Source organism: Lissotriton vulgaris, chromosome 7, assembly GCF_964263255.1.
Source record: "Lissotriton vulgaris chromosome 7, aLisVul1.2, whole genome shotgun sequence".
In the NCBI taxonomy this organism is placed as follows: domain Eukaryota; kingdom Metazoa; phylum Chordata; class Amphibia; order Caudata; family Salamandridae; genus Lissotriton; species Lissotriton vulgaris.
Window position 1 is genome coordinate 219081332 of NC_141695.1, and position 16045 is coordinate 219097376.

Genomic DNA, 16045 nt, shown 5'->3' on the forward strand with positions numbered 1-16045 from the left:
TACCATTTTAGAGAAGTGTGGCTCACTGGTTAAAGGAGGCAGAACTGGAAGCAGAGATCAGCCCGGACCAGGGTTCAATTCCCGGCTCAGCGGGGTCTAGAGTCCTAAAATGTCCATGGACTCGACAATTCTCGCTCCGGTGCCTACTCGACTCATGGGTTCACACTCCGCGCAATAGCTTGCTTAATCTCCACAACGGCCCCTCGCGGCGGGATGCCTGGCTTTCACCTTGTGAATACCCTGCCGGGGTTATCTCACAGGGGAATACCAGGACGGGTTCCCTAAGCAAGCGCTTAGAAACTAGTGGTGATTTGCGCTATATAAATTCCTTTACATTTAGTAACTCATCAAGAAACGCCTATGGCCCCTACCCCATCTGATACACTTTGAGCAGGAACAGAAACAGTGAGCTTTTGAAATGCAAACACTTGTGTCAATGTTGACGTAGACTTTGGAGGTCGGTCATTGTATGGAGTGCGGTTCTCAAGAACACATGCATTTTTGGGGCAAGATATCAGATTGTTTGGAACTGAAGGTGAATTTCAATGTGTGGAGGAATAAGATTCTGAGAGCATTGCCCTCTAGTGCGGCTCTAAACCAGCCACCTGTCTTGTTATGGAAAGACGTGATTGCAGTTGAGCTAAAGATGCACTGCTGCTACTGCCAACTACGTAGTAAAGACTTGAGGGGCTATTGTGACCCTACACAGTAATTCTTTGAATTGATAATTAACTCCTACCATGATTCTGAGGTACTGGGGGGGGGGGGGAGATGGGTGGATGGGGATGCAGAAATAGGCATCTCTGTGAGCGAGTGTCACCATGAAGTAACCAATACAAAGCAGTAGAATAACTTATCAGAGAGTTGTAATCTTCAAGTGCTCTGATGTGATAACCTGTTGAGTGGTCAGAAGTTGAGCACTGATTGCAACATCTTTGTGAGGATCAGGAAGTAGTGGGAATAGACCCTAATTCTAGGCATTAGCTATGGCCTATGATGGAAAACATCTACTTGTCTGATGTCATATCCTCCCATTTGAGAAAGTATAACCTGATAGGGGTTGAATGTTCAGGGATGATATGTGGATCATCATAGTTTTGAGGCAGAGGTGCCCTTATTTTAGGCACCTCTTGCCTACTGTAGCTCTTGCAATGCAAGCCGCCTTCAGTGTATTGCTTGGGTAGCTATCTTTTTTTGACAGGGCTAATGCATCTCATAGTGCAGTCATTGTGGGATGCCCACTGTTTTTGCTGCTGGTCGTGACTACTAGAGGTGAAACTTTGACTTCTGTTGCTGGTGTTGCAGCACTCCCATTGGTTTTACAATGTCAGTGTCCTTTTAATTTTTTCTAGCGCGGAGCCGGCTTGTGGCTCAAAGAGGTATTATTCATTGAAAGGCCAACCAATGAGGACACCTCCGGTGGAAGACGGATATTTTAAGACAAGCGTGGTGGTGGATAAGGATACTTGTGTTGATGTCACGAGAGGCATTATCACTAGCATCAAGGTCACACCAGATGTTTGCACTAACAATTGTTTTGCACTCTTGAACAATTTCTTTCCTGTGCTTTTTGTAAGCATGGGGAAAGTGCTTACTATGCCCCCCTTTACTCCAACTGATGCTTGTTGTCCTGAAACAGCAGATGGCGTTTGCCACTGAGTAGCACCCACTACAGCCATCCACTTATCCGCAGCATCAATCTTTAAGCTCTCTTTATCAGTTGGAGGGGTGTCCCACATGCCTGTCATGAATGCCTTATTACATATCGAGAAGACAACAAGGAAATCTGATGAAACATGTCCGAGATGAAAATTGCGTCTTGCAGTGGAGGCTTATATTTTTTCTCCTCCCAGGGTATGTTTTGACCTGGTCTTTTACATTTTTGAGTGGAGCACTCGAGTATGCTTTTAATCATTGGCCGATATTGTACAGACTGCTCTTTTTTTAGAGTGTCTTGTTAAGGAAGTCATCATCCTCTTCTTGAACTTAGAGTTTAACTTTGTAGTGGGCAGCATGATAGGAGGCTGTGTCTGATGGGGAGGGTTTGACAGAACTTGGCTCCAGAGAGGGGTCAATTGCAGGGTGCACATTGTAATTGTACCAAGAATTGCCTCCGTCATCCGTGGGCAGAGCATCATGGTATGGGTTTAGTTAGTCTGCAGCAAGGTCCTGGCCCTAGTTGGTGTGAATGGCGAACGTGAAGGTCCGGGTGGTGTTGAGTTTTTGCATGTCCTCTTTAGTGGTGTGGGATAAGCACAAAACTCTTCAGAAATTGCCTCAGGGGTAAGGTGGCATTTCTTGGTGTGGGGTTGACCAGGAGGAAAAGGCTGTGCAAGGATATGACCAGATCCTGGGCCAATGTAAATGCTCCTCAGGCATAAATCGGACTGGCTACCTTTGTCATTGGCAGGCTGTGGGTCACGGATAGTCAAGACAGAGTCGGTCTTCGAAGTCGACTTCAGAGTCTATCTTGGTTCAGAGATGGTCGCAAAGGGTTCTTGGTATCTTCACATTGAGGCTCCACATCTGGAGATCAAGCAATCTCTGGTCCCAAAGCAGTTTTGGCTTCATGAAACTGGGTGTTGCAGGCTGTCAAGCCATTTTTAGAGGCAGTTCAAGGGTTAAGGCATAGACTTTCGGTTGTTTTCCTTACACTGGAGCCGAGGCTTCATTTAAGGCCGAACCACAAAGAGAGGGTCCTCGATGTGAGGTGTGATCTTTGGACTGAGTGTGGGTTCAATTGAGGGCCCTGGAGAAGGATGGTCTTAGAAGGCAGAGTTGTTGGAGGACACACATTCAGGACTTCACTCCTTGTGGGTCTCCAGAATACCAGAGTGTACACGCCTTTCGAAGTCGGAGTGAGCCCCTTGAAAGTCTTTGGCTATCTGATCAGGAGCAGCAAAGCTCTGCATCCTACAATGCCCTCACTGTCTATTCTGCATTGTTACAGAATACTCTTTTTGCACTCAAAGGCTTTACAAGCCAAACAAGTAGACTTGTCCCTATCTTTTGGCAGGCAGGTGTTACAAACTCAGTACTGGTCTGACCACATGATCTTACTATTACAGTTAAGGCAGAATTTAAAGAGTGTTTGCTCTCCATACTGCCTCCCGCCATGAGTCATACTCGTACAACTGTGCCACGCTTCTCTGTACGATTTGGCTCTGAAGTTCTCAATGGTTAATCAAGATCTTTGCATGTTTGAAGTCTGTATTCTGGCACTAACGTTTACAGCTTTTGTAGCGCAATGGTAGTGGACCATTTGAAAATATGTCCAACCCAATGGCAAAAAAAACAGTCTAATGTGGAGTTGCTGTTCTGGTTCATCGCGGACCCCTGGGGATTTATTAAGTCAACTAGAAACTGAAACCTCTTATTCAAAGGAGGAAATCTTTCAACGTCCATGCCGAACAGTAGATGACCGGTGTCGGCAAAATACAGGATCTACCCCAACACAAGATGCAAACAAAAAGAAATTCATTACCAGATGTGGTGTTTGTCTCCCTCCACACAAGAGTCTTCTAAGCTTGTGAATATAAATTCAGATGTGAGTATAATACTCTAAATCACACTAAAACAACTTGGCAACAAAATCCCCCTAAAATCTCACTGAAGGTGGTGAGTGTAGTGATTACAACATGTTTATGCACCACAAACCCATAGTCTTGCTTCTTTGCTGTGTTCAATACTTTTCTTTATGCAGATAATATTAAACAGAATGCTTGAACAAAATTTCTGCTGATTAGATTGATCAATTTGGAAGGTGTCAATGGGCCATAGGCATTTGGTGCCATATAATTTGTCACTGCATATGCATCATATTTTTTGGGATAAGGCTTTTAGTATCCTTTGGGGGCCTTTTGTCTGGAGAACCATGTGTAGCCATTATTTGGGAGGGGACAAATAGAGGACAATGGTCCTTCTGACAAGAGCAGGAAGCTTTGATTCTCTCGTGGCTCATATATAAATTGCACAGAAATGGAGAGATGAAACTGACCATTTAAAGTATGAATGGGTGTGCAAAATAAAGGAAATCATGGGCTTGGAAAATATTGTGTAAGATTAAGCAGGTTTTCATAGGCTCAGTAGAATTGGGAGACTTTTCAAGAGTGGAGAACTTATGAGCTAAACATGTTTGTTCTTGCTAGGACCCAAAAGGAGTGCATATTGGGATTGGTCCCCAAGCATAAAGGGGATAAGATAACACACAAATTGACAATTCTGATCTCGCTCCTAGTGAAGAGGTATATATTTCCATTAAATGGCTGAGTAGAGACCCTCCCACAACTGAAGAGCGGCTAGCGCACTTTGAGGCATTGTAGGAAGCCCCTATGAATGAGCAGGAGGACGGCGGATGAAAAATTGAGAGATAACTTAATTGATTGGAGGCTGCTCTTCATTTCCCTCTGATACGAGGCCTCGTTGGTTGGCCTGTGGTATGTAGTTGGTGTCAATAATAATATTTGCAGTGGGAATTCCATAACTACTGATCTATTTTAATGAAGGCTAAATGCACTGACCGTGTGCCACCGGGCTCTGGGGTCCCAGAACATGCTGGTGGATGCTGTGTCATGACCCTGGTGCCGAAATATTGTTGTTTACTATACTTTAAATAGAGTTGGAGATAATTGGAAGAGAATAAAGAAATGTTGGATGAAAAGGATTTTACTTTTTAAAGCAGAGGTATTTGTTGGGTTTCTAATGTGTAACTAGGAACCTTTCGTGAAGGTTCTGTTGTGAATGTCCATCTAATATGCAGGGATTCTGCCTGCTGGTAGAAGGATGCACAGGTAGGTATCTCTATGAACAATTCAATGCTGGAGGCGTCTACTGCTTATCAGCTGACTGAGCATGGAGGAAACCTGGATTTGTTGTTGTACTTTGTAACATTGCCATTCCAGCAGAAGGACCCAAAAAACAGAACAGGCTGACTTACTTAGGCAGCAGGAGATATTGTACTGTTGTTGAACCTTTGAAAGGCTACAAAACTGCAGCAAAACTAGTATCATAGCATGTAAGCCTTCAATGGCATTGCAAGTCTTCAGCCTATCAGACATGTTTCTGGATTAGGGAGGTATCCCTTTCCCAATGTTTTGCAATCCTTTAGTTTTAAGTCAACAGCGCTAGATAAATCTACAGCGAGTCACCTTTCCGATCTACTTACCAGTTCATCTCTCTGGATGTCCGGAGACTTGTAAATCACCCCCTTGACATCTTGGGATGTGTTCACCTGCGATTCGAGAAGATTGAAAGATGCTGAATGCTTCCGAGTACAAACTGGGCTCTATCCATCCTCTAACATCGACTCTCAAACAATTCATTCACCCATCAGGCTGAATCCCACTACTTACAAAGACTTGATTGTCACCTCACAAAGCAAAGCCTGTCCAATTTGTGGATGGAGGGATCAATTTCATGCAAACGCAACAATAACCTAACAATGATGTTTAGCTTTCCATTGCAATACTTCTGTAGTCTGTTGGTGTTTCACGGTTTTGTTTGTTGTAGTCTCTTTGCAAAAGTTGAATTTATTTTACACATTAAATAATAAAAAGCATTACAAAACTTAAATTTGTATGATGAAATATACCTTAATGCAATTTCTACTAATAATGATAGACATAAAAACAGGACCATCGTCCGCAACCTTATAAAACAAACCTACCCAAACGCAGTCATCATTATGAAACAGTATTGCATGTTTCCACAAGACTATCTAAAGTACTAGCCAAGTTAGTACATCTAGAATCTACACAATTCATCTCATCCAAGCTATGATGTGATAGCAATCATTCTGAGGTATGGTCTATCTTTAGCATTTTCCAGTGCTTTTAATGTAAGTTTCAGAGATTTGACTAGTCTGTGCGTCAACTGTATACCATTGCCCAGTGGACATGCGTCACTTGCATCGCTAACCCCTTCCATGCGGCCGCGATTCTGCGCCTGTGTGGCAGAATCGCAAGTGGCTGGGTTTATGACGCCCCCCAGCCGTCATCAGCACACGAGCACCGTAGTGCATGACGGCTGGGGGCCGTCATCAGCATGGAAGGGGTTAATCTTGTAGAGCAAGAGTCTAATAAACAAGGCCTCACAGTTTTTGATGGAGCTCCAAAAGAATTGGGAATAAGCAAGTTATATGTGCCCGTGACTCAGAACAATATCCACAGCCTCTATGGCTGTGGATATTGAGTTTTAATTTTATAATCAGTTTGTGATTCTACCAATGGTAGAAGCTGAAACCTAAATCTCTAGGTCTCCGATTGTCCCATTTAGTTAAGGCTGGGGTACACAAGAGGTAAGTGATGGTGATAATTCTTTACCTCCTTCTGCTGATGCACTAACTCCTCAAGATTATCACCAAAATACTTGGCTATTGTTGGATCTTTTGCCTTAAATCTGAAGGATCTATAGTACAAGTTCCTTTCCCATTCCTTGGTCAGACCCAATTTATGGAGGACTATATTAAGATATAGAATGCCATTACAGTATGCATTGTAGGCAGAGAACAAAGTACCTTCCAAATCAGAGTTTGTTTTAGGGCTTGCACAGTATTTTAAGAATTGGAAGTCTACTAGCCCGGAGAGGTAAATCAAACCAAATTTTAGTCTTAATTGATTTACGGGGGTGCTATTTGAAAGACTAAAAATGGGTCTTTGAGAAATAGACCATATATTTTCAAGATATTTGTGCAATTTAGCCCCGTAAGGAGAACTGTACTTGATGGCCAGGAGGAATTTTGCGCTGAATAATTCCATTATGGATGTTCCTGTTGAACTATTTAATTTGGTATACAAAGTTCAAATTGCAGGTACCAAGGCCTATTGCTCATGGCCTGAAGTTGAATGCTTGGTCTCATGTTATTGTTTTGCCAAACATCCAGATATCAATGGGAGACTATTAGGTTGATCTTTTCTCCTCCGATCTTCCTAATGTTGGTATGTTTACTCTGCATTAATATCAGAAATGTAGTTCTTTCACATATCATTTTTGATCATTGTTGTGAAGAGTTGTGAGTAAGCACTGCAGATTAATGGGAGTATAAACGAAGAGCACTGTATTGTTGGTATGTTGTAATGCCGGTATATGTATGGTGCATAGTTTGGGGAAGAAAGCTCTGGCTGTCAAAACAGTAGCTATTAGATCTGCTGATTATAGCTTAAATAACTGTGGGGCATTCACACATCCCTGTTTTAGACCACGGTTGGTATATATTTTCTGACTACCTGATGTTCCTCTCCCTACTTTCATTCCGATCCAAGTATTCATGTAGAAAAGGCGTATCGCTGTTAATAGGGTGGCTGGATACCCCAAGCCCTTATTTTCCCCCAGATTATTGATCTATTTACTCTATCAAATGCAGCCTTGAAGTCTAAATACAAGACATATAAAGAGGTTCTGATGGCAATTGCTTTTTGAGCCATTACATAATGACCATGAGGTTATTTCCTGTTTCACATAATAATTATAATAATTCCGCAATTGTAAAGTGCAAACTTCTCACCACTGAGGGTATCCAGGCACTAGGGGGGCTGTCTGGGAGATTAAGTGAGCTATTGCCCAGAGTCACATGATGCTGAGCTGAACTGCTGTCGATGATCAAACAGTAAGCCCCATGCACTGGAGTCAGCCGCTCTGGCCGCTGAGCCACACCTCTTTCATACCATTCTAAAACCAGCTTGATGTAACGGTAACATTTGTCACTGGTTCAACCAGTCCTCCGGTATGGTGAGAAGGATGCAGCAAAGTGTTTTTTCATTGCTATCCAGTTGCACATTTGTCATTTTGGGGGTCCTTTGGACATCTCTTTTTATAAATCAGATGCAAGACTGAAGCCCTCCAGGAGTCTGAAATGGTGTCTGCCGCCAGTACTAAATTGTACACTATACATAATGTTTGATTCCAGAACATAGGATTATTTTTGATGACTGTGATAGGTGTGCCATCTGGCCCCATGGCACTATTTCTTCTGGAGAAATCAAGAGCACATGTGATCATTTTTTCCTGCGATTACAAGGGAGGCCGTATCTATGCTCAATTTTCAAGACTTTTTTTTCCTGATCATAGTACTTAAGCTCCAACAAGTAATAGGTTCATGTTTCTGCATCAATGTTATTTTGTTCTAGTTTCACAGTTCTAATTGAATTTATCACCAAAATGTCTTAGTCAAACCTAGCAAATAATTTCTTGATAATATGCCACCTTTAATTTAAAAGTTACCTTTTCCTTCAAATATTTAGTTTAGACGTCCAATTGTAATAAGTTAATTCCATTCTTTTTTTGGCACCTGGTAAGACCATTAATGTTTCTTTTCATATGCCTCAACTCTTCGATATACAAGTTACTTTTTAATGTGTTTCCTCATCTGTGATTGGCAAGAAAGTTATTAACAGCTTTTAAAACAAAATCTAGCAATGATGGGAGAACTTTTTCCCAGCGTCTAATAGCCTCAGCATCTGTCAAAAAAGTATTAATAATCTCAGTTAGTAGGCCTCCATATTGATGTATCCATTCATCACAAAGCACAGCCAAATGATACAGTCTTTTGAGTTTTTTAATTGAATTTACTTCTGGTTCGGCTATGGTCATCAGATATTTAGTTTAGTTAATGCCCTAGCCGATTTCGGTCACCTGTGGGCTGTGGTTTCTTTCTCTCCTAACTACAATGTATTTTTACTACATGCAACCAAAATAGCAACTCTTACCAACGCCATGTTTATCTTTTACTACTGATGTCTAACCTCAAAGACCATAACAGCAGCTGGGCAAGGAACAGAAGTATTCTGGTTCTTGGAGAAATAGCCATTCAGTTCCCTGGGAAGGATATCTCGATTCAGCAAAAGTCATTTTAAAAGAATTTGGCGCAAGATCATTGAGGGGGCTAAGCTTCAAAGGTGCCAAACCCACAATGCAATGCGCTCTCCTCTATCTTGAAATTGCAGCTGAAGTCCTTGGTACAGAGTGCAATCAATAAGGAGTAACTAGGGGGAGGTCATTACAATGGCGGAGGGCCCGCCACCGCCAGCTGTGTAGTGGCAGGCCCTCTGCCATCCGACAGCAATTTTCCCCCGCCATATTACGATGGCGGGGGGGATCTTTCTGGTACTGTGGCGGTCGTAAAGACCGCCAAGCCACGGTTCCGCACAGGTAATCATTCTGATTGCCTGGCGGAGTGGTCAGCATGTGTAAAATGGTGGCAGTGCCGAGCAGGCACCGTTCGCCAAATTACAATGCTGGATGAAGCCAGCCTTTACATGGAGGTAAAACTGCCATGGAAAGGCTGGTGGGGATTGGTTTTGGGGGCCCGTTGCGGGCCCCCCTTGTGTTGGCGGGTGGTGGTAGTGCACTCATGCACCCATGGTACCCCCCCTACATTTCCCTGCACTGAGTGGCAGGCACCGCGTGCAGCCAGCAGCATCAGCTGCAATGTAAAACGGGCTGGATGCGACCGCCATGGTGGCAGTCGCATCGTAAATCTTGGTGAGGGACTGCCACCTTACAGGCGGGAGGTCCCAATCTCCGGTACAATGGCGAGATGACTTGAGTCCGCCCACCATAGTAATCGTCCCCCAGGTTTGCCCTGAAACAGATATTTTAGATTCAAAGGCATGTAAGTGTGCCGGCTCCTTACAAATAATGGCTGGATGTGGAAAGGGTTTATTAACAAATTATGTCATTACTCTGTCAGTGCTAGTTTCTTCAGCTGAGAACCTGTTGGGAGCAAAGGGAGTAATCCTAAACATCTCAACTTTAAGACATTAGATAATAAGGGTGTGTAGGAGAGTAGGGTCTGCAATCCTATGATCACCCAGATTTTTTGCTTTTGTTTCACTGGTTTACGACTTTCTCTGGCTGTGGGCCTGCTAATCAGACCCACAGCCTGGCTGTTCTCTTTCTAAATTACGATATGTACCCTAGGTGCATTTACCAATTGGTACTGGGCCACCTTATCAGACCCCGTAACGCAGGGCATAGGTGTACCCAGGGCCGCCAGGGGCTGAAGCATGTATTATGCCACCCCTGGCTGGCCTCCTAAATTTGACACAACTGGCTGCACGACAGCTGGGGCGAAGGCGTGTAACCACCCTTCGCTTTAGGTATAGTAGCTCTATATCTAACCATACAATGGACACCCGAGTTCCTCTCAGTCACTCCTATGGCAGGCCTTAACGATCCTGAAGGCAGAGTGCGTGGGCTCGTGTGAGCTAGGTTCAGGCCCGAGCCGAGCCCGGTTGCAGCTTGCGGAATCAAGACCCAATGGCTGTTCCATGATAACGCGTACCATAACGGTAACTCCGGTGTCGCGTTATCCAGGCATGTCGAGTAAGGTGTCATACGAATCGGGGTGCTGCCCTCTCACCAATTCTGGCGATGAGGTTAGCATCCCACCCTTCTAGAGGGACACGACATGTACGTAACTGTGAACCCCGGTTAAAGTTAACTGAAGCCTCAGCTCCACAAAATGGATGCTGCCACCACAGACACGAGTCTGACCTCCTGCTGCTGGGAGTCCTTCCAGCGAGGAGCACTTGGACAAAGGGTTTCCTGTCGAGGGCGGTGTTCGCACCGTCCCAGACAGGGTTTGTGTATTCTGGGTAGGTAGGGCTTTGGCGAGAAGGTGACTGCGGAGTGGCACCCCGGTGCTCACTACGCATCTGCCGGTTAGAACCAGTTCCAGGGGCGACGGCCCTGGCCTGGGGAAAGTCCGGCAGGGGAGAGGGGCGTAACTACCCCCCTTCCTGGTCCCACCCTTAGGGCAGGACCTAGTCATGTACCCACCCCTTTCTTTAGAATAAAGACCGGAGCGGGGACCCTTCCAAATTAGATCATCTTTGATTCAAGAACTACTTTCTACGAAAGGACATTCAAGACTCTTCTCAAGATTTCTCCCTTGTGACTAAGGAGTAGTCACCCTGCATCAGCGGGCACCAACTAAGAACTCTGCGGTTTGCTGTAAGTCCTTCCTCAAGGAATCCGACGGCCCAGCTCGACGAGAACCGGCTTCCCTGGCACCTCTGACCTCTACCCACGTCATCAGCTCAGCTGTGATCTGTGGGTGCGACGAGACCTCGAGGGACCGGCCATCATCAGAACCTGCACGCTCTTAACGCCAGCACGACCATCGAGGTAACTCTCTGGTGAGTGCTCTGGGGTCCGAGAAGCCCCAACCCTGAGCCGCTCCAGCACCGAAGTGCAGTCTCCCAGCATCTCCACGATCTGCGTGGGGCCCTTCTGCTCGCTGCTCAGCACGTTGTCTGGTCACTAGCCGCTGGCTTGTGCCCTTCTGTGACGACATCCGAGAATCATCACTGCTGGTCTGGTTGCTCCAGACTGGCCCTTGCTTCCATCTTTGCGAGAAGCACCCCGGACCCTCCTGGTCCACTCAAGACGCCATCTTAGGCCCACCACGTGGCCCTGAGATCTGCCAAGGCTTGTTGCCCCATCCTGGGCCCAGCGACGCCGACAGCATCATCCTTCGTGGGACAGCTCGCACCTCCGCCGTGGTCGCCGACAACGCCTCCTGGTCCGTGAGACTGCAGAGCCTAGCGTCGCCCACTCACCTGGTCGAGGTGACGGCCAACCGGTGCCTTCCTGGTACCCTCTGACTACTGGCTAGTAGTACGAACTTGGTCCCCTCTGCTTTCAGGTTTCATCAATCTCCGATCCAGGCTTGGATCTCTACGAACTATTCAGCACTGGTCGCCGGCCAGCAACTCCTTTTCTTCCGGCTCCTGGCTCGTCAGCGAAGACCCCGACGCCTGTAAGACTTGTGCAGCCGCAGCCCTCGTGGCTAGGTAACTCGGCATTTCGGTGCCTGCATAGCCTCCTTACTCTAGGGTCCTGAGTCCCTCGCTTCCGACTTGCCTTATCGGGTCCGCCCGAGACCTTAATCTTTCCGTGTCCTCGGACACTTGTTTTAATTGTGCACTTGAAGTATTTGCTAAAGAGATTTGGTTTGTGCTTAGTACCCTGTCCTCATAAAGAGTACAGGGCTGTTGTGATTCTTAATAAATATACTGTTTATTTTCATAACACTTGTGTGGTGTCCTTTCACTGGGTGTTCAAGGGGTACATGTGTGGTAAACAGCTGGCTTAACGCGCCCTCTCGAGTCTTTAGCCTTAGACTGCTCGTATCCACGCTACTAGGATAGCTGGTCTATAGGTTGACTTACAACCAAACACCATAAGGGTCGTTGGAACGATACATAGCGGTCGCTAGAATAGCGAACGTTGCATATCGGGCCAACTTCTCACAGGGTGAAGAGTCATTTCATTCTAATGTAATAACACAAGACTATCAGGAAGGGCGTTCCAGAGGCTCATGGTCTAAAAGTGTGCATAAAAGAGATTTTAAACAAAAAAAGGATCAGCTATGGTGACTGTGCATGAATGTACCTTTTGATTTGGCTCGTAGACAAGGGTTTTGTCACTCGTGGGGTAGTCGTATTCGGTCATTCCAGAAGCTGCATGAGAGAGAACCATAAACCAATGAGTGGTAATGCAATTATTTCCATAAAAATAAACAGAAAGACGCCAATTATTATTTACAATCAACACCCACCACCTGATGAGATAATCTCAAATCTCGAAAAAAGGTGTTCAAAATCGCAGGTGCCTGCAGAGCTCAGATGAGCTTTTGAATTACATTCCCATAGTATGTGATGCATTTGTCTGTGTTCTTTAGATGTTTTCAAGATAGACTATTAGATTACTGTTCTCACTGGGGGTCTACGGGCGAGATCGTCAGGTTTTTTTATTTTCTATGGTAGACATCAAAGGGCCCTGCTTCCTTAATAGATGTCAAGGAATGACCCATTAGTACTAGTTCTTTGGGAGATTCACATAGATACCATATCCCATTCTTAGAGAGGGAGGGAGTGAGTACACACAGTGGTCATTTATAAAGTAAGGTGGAGTGGAATCTGCCAAGTTCTGCGTGGGGAAGAGGACCTAGCATAAAAGATGGATTGATGTTTGCAGAGGTATGCATTCAACTCTTTTGAGAACTGAAGTCGTGCCAGGTGGTCCTAATGATTGCACCTATGTTATTCCAGATCCTGGGTGCACAGATGGAGATGGCCTACTTGCATGATTTTGTTTGCATTTTGTCATTTCCAGTCTGGCAGTATCTTGGCTGTGTATCTATTGGGTCCAAGGGGTGGTGGTGCACTTGTAAGCCAAATGAGCAGGCATGCCTTTCATGGTGGCACTGTAGAAGCTGGCCTTAAAACTAATGCAAAAAAGGTAAAAGGAGTGAGCTCCATCATAGTAGGCATACGGTGATCATGTATTTCAAGCATTTTGTAAGATGTGCTGCAGCGTTTAGGATGCATTTAAAGGGGGGGGCACTGGGGATCACAAGAAGGCAGTGCAGAGGGCGTAACCATTATACAGGTCTGAGAGTAGAAGGGCTTGGACAGTTCTGCAGCCGCTTTGTTAGAGGAACCATTTTGCTTTATTGTAAGGGGCACTGGTGCCATATTGTCTTGGTCTTGCTGGAGATGTGTTGCTTGAGGGCAAGGTATCAAGGGTGAATCCCATTGCCTTGGCATTGGGTGATAGTAAGGGGTTAAATCTTTAAAGGTTCATGCTGCTAAGGTACAACTGGACTTGTTTTTATTTCCTTTTTGTTGGAAATTGGAGGAATGTGGTCATGGTACGGGGCTTGTTCAGGTAGGTATTGGACATCCTGGTCTTGATGTGACAGCAGTGCTTGAGTCACTAAATGCCAAGCGCAGAGGCGACTTGCAAGTTAAGTGACCCTTCAGCAGAGACTATCACCGCATGATAAACCAATGACTCCAGCATAGACACACTCCAGCCATTCTTTGAGAAACAGTCAAAGGGTAACATATTGGTACCTGCTTCCTGTGGTGCTCAGAGAAGAGACTAAGTGGTTAGATCTCCTCCTATGCTGTGCACATGCCATTAAAAGTGAAATAGCTTATATTTCTTCTTCAGCAATGTTTACATGCAAGAGATTTTGCATGGCAAGACCCCTTTGAGGATATGAGATTATTCGGTGATTTTTGCTATTCAATCAAAATCAACACGTTGGAGGCACTAAATTTTCTACACATTTATGCTAGGCTAAAGTCAACATTAAGAGCATGCAAAACATTTTCAATACCCAGATTTGCATTAGCTTGCTCATGTGTTCATTCCACTTTTTGTCTCACTCTTTCATCATGAAATTTGCCCTTCTCTACTGCCCCACCTTCTGCCCTCTGATCCCTAACTGTAGCCCAAAATCTCTGACTCATACTGTTTCTCACTCTATATCGTCTATTCCCCTCAATCCTTCCTCCTGTTCCGCCACCTCTTCCTATTTTACCACTCCCAAAGTTTATGTCTGACCTACTCACTGACTCTCTAGCTGACCATCGCTTTTTCTCCCATCGCCCCTTTCACTATGGTCCCATCCTTGCACCCTAATCCGACGTCTCTTGACCCATTGTTCCACTTCTGCACTGTTTCTCTTCGGCCGGTCCAACCCCACTCACCTCTTTTGTCACTCTGCTGAGAGTCGGCTGGAGTTGAGAGAAGGAAGTAGGAGAGAAGACGCAGATAAAGACAGTAAGAGAAAGAGATGAGGCAACCAGTCAACAAAAGTTTTGTCAGAAGAGCAAAAGGGGAGAGAGAATGCAATGCAACAGGAACATGCATCATCAACTACTGCTGTATTCACACTCACACACACACACACACACACAAATCTTTTTAAAATGTAATTTCATATATGGGTTCTCACTCATCCACTATGTACTTATTAACCACACTCCCATTACTGTTTGAATTCCGCGCAGCCTCACTACAAGTCTGATCGTTTGTTTAGTGCCCACGAGCCATCAACAACTCTTGATGTTAGGTTAAATGCTGTTAAGAGAAAGGTGAGCAGAAAGACAGCTTGACAGATGCAGGAAGATGACCTGATTTCCAGTCAGCAGCAAAATAACCTCCTGTAAATGAATGAGATCTGCAAACTAAGGATATGAAACAACAAACCCATGCCAAAGAGATGAAGCTGAATACCATTGGTATTTCACCAACATAAAACATCCCTGTACCCCCAAAAAGGCTTGCATTTCAAAGGACTAGTCTGTTTTGCTTTCAAACAGACTTTCACAAAACGTTGTTCACTTTTTGTAGTACCTTCTACACTTTTAGTGCTAACTATCAACACAAGGTACAGTGTAATTTATATCATATACAAATGGGATCTGGAAGCCCCGGCGGTTGCCGGGTATATTATAGTAATGGGCTGCGGCCAATAGAAAGGTATTGAAGCTGGATTGGTCCTGCTGGAATGAACCTCTGGGTGCTACATTAATAGTAAAATACACAAGATGATGGACGGAATGTTGCACAATGGCAAAACATTCCCCCCCAGTCACAGATCTGGGTTTAATCCATCGTTATTTTGCTCAGCAAGCCACCCCAGTTCAGAAATGGCCAGGGTCTTGACCCTGTGCCTCATGGAAACAGTCCAGACCGAACTGCCAAGCCATGTCTTTCCTCGACCGGCTCTCCACGCTACTGGAGTCAAGCTATCCTGGCTGATGAAGACTGATAGCCAGAAACCGGTCCTAGGATGCTTGATTCCAGTCCAGGGAAGACATGGCTTGGCAGTTCGGGCTGAACTGTTCCCATGAGGCACAGGATCAAGGCTGATTTGCATAGGGCCATGTCTGAACTGGGGTGGCTTGGTGAGCAAAAAAACGATGGATTTAGGCCCAGTTCTCTGTACTGGGGTGAATGTATGACATTGTTCTGCATTCTGTCCATCAACTGTTGTTTTTGCATTTGTCACCCCGAGTGGGACGGGTATGCTCAGACGTGAGTCCTGTGCTCTCCACGCCACTGGAGTCAAGCTATCCTGGCTGATGAAGGCTGATAGCCAGAAACCAGTCCTAGGATGCTTGATTCCGGTCCAGGGAAGACATGGCTTGGCAGTTCTGGCTGGACTGTTCCCATGAGGCACAGGGTCAAGGCTGATTTGCATATGGCCATGTCTGAACTGGGGTGGCTTGGTGAGCAAAAAAACGAT

At 45.2% G+C, this 16045-nt stretch overlaps 1 protein-coding gene across 2 annotated transcripts in view; it reads right to left on the reverse strand.

The window, feature by feature from the left end:
• Positions 1-16045, reverse strand: part of APLP1 (amyloid beta precursor like protein 1) — a 244753-nt gene that overhangs the window by 8384 nt on the left and 220324 nt on the right. The window contains exons 13-15 of one of the 2 annotated variants that reach the window (XM_086929991.1): positions 14502-14528; positions 12394-12461; positions 5165-5230 (exon numbers count right to left, since the gene is read on the reverse strand). In XM_086929991.1, the coding sequence (XP_086786117.1) occupies positions 5165-5230; positions 12394-12461; positions 14502-14528 (161 nt within the window). The remainder of the gene's footprint in view (positions 1-5164; positions 5231-12393; positions 12462-14501; positions 14529-16045) is intronic. The other variant, XM_086929990.1, reaches the window with a different exon arrangement.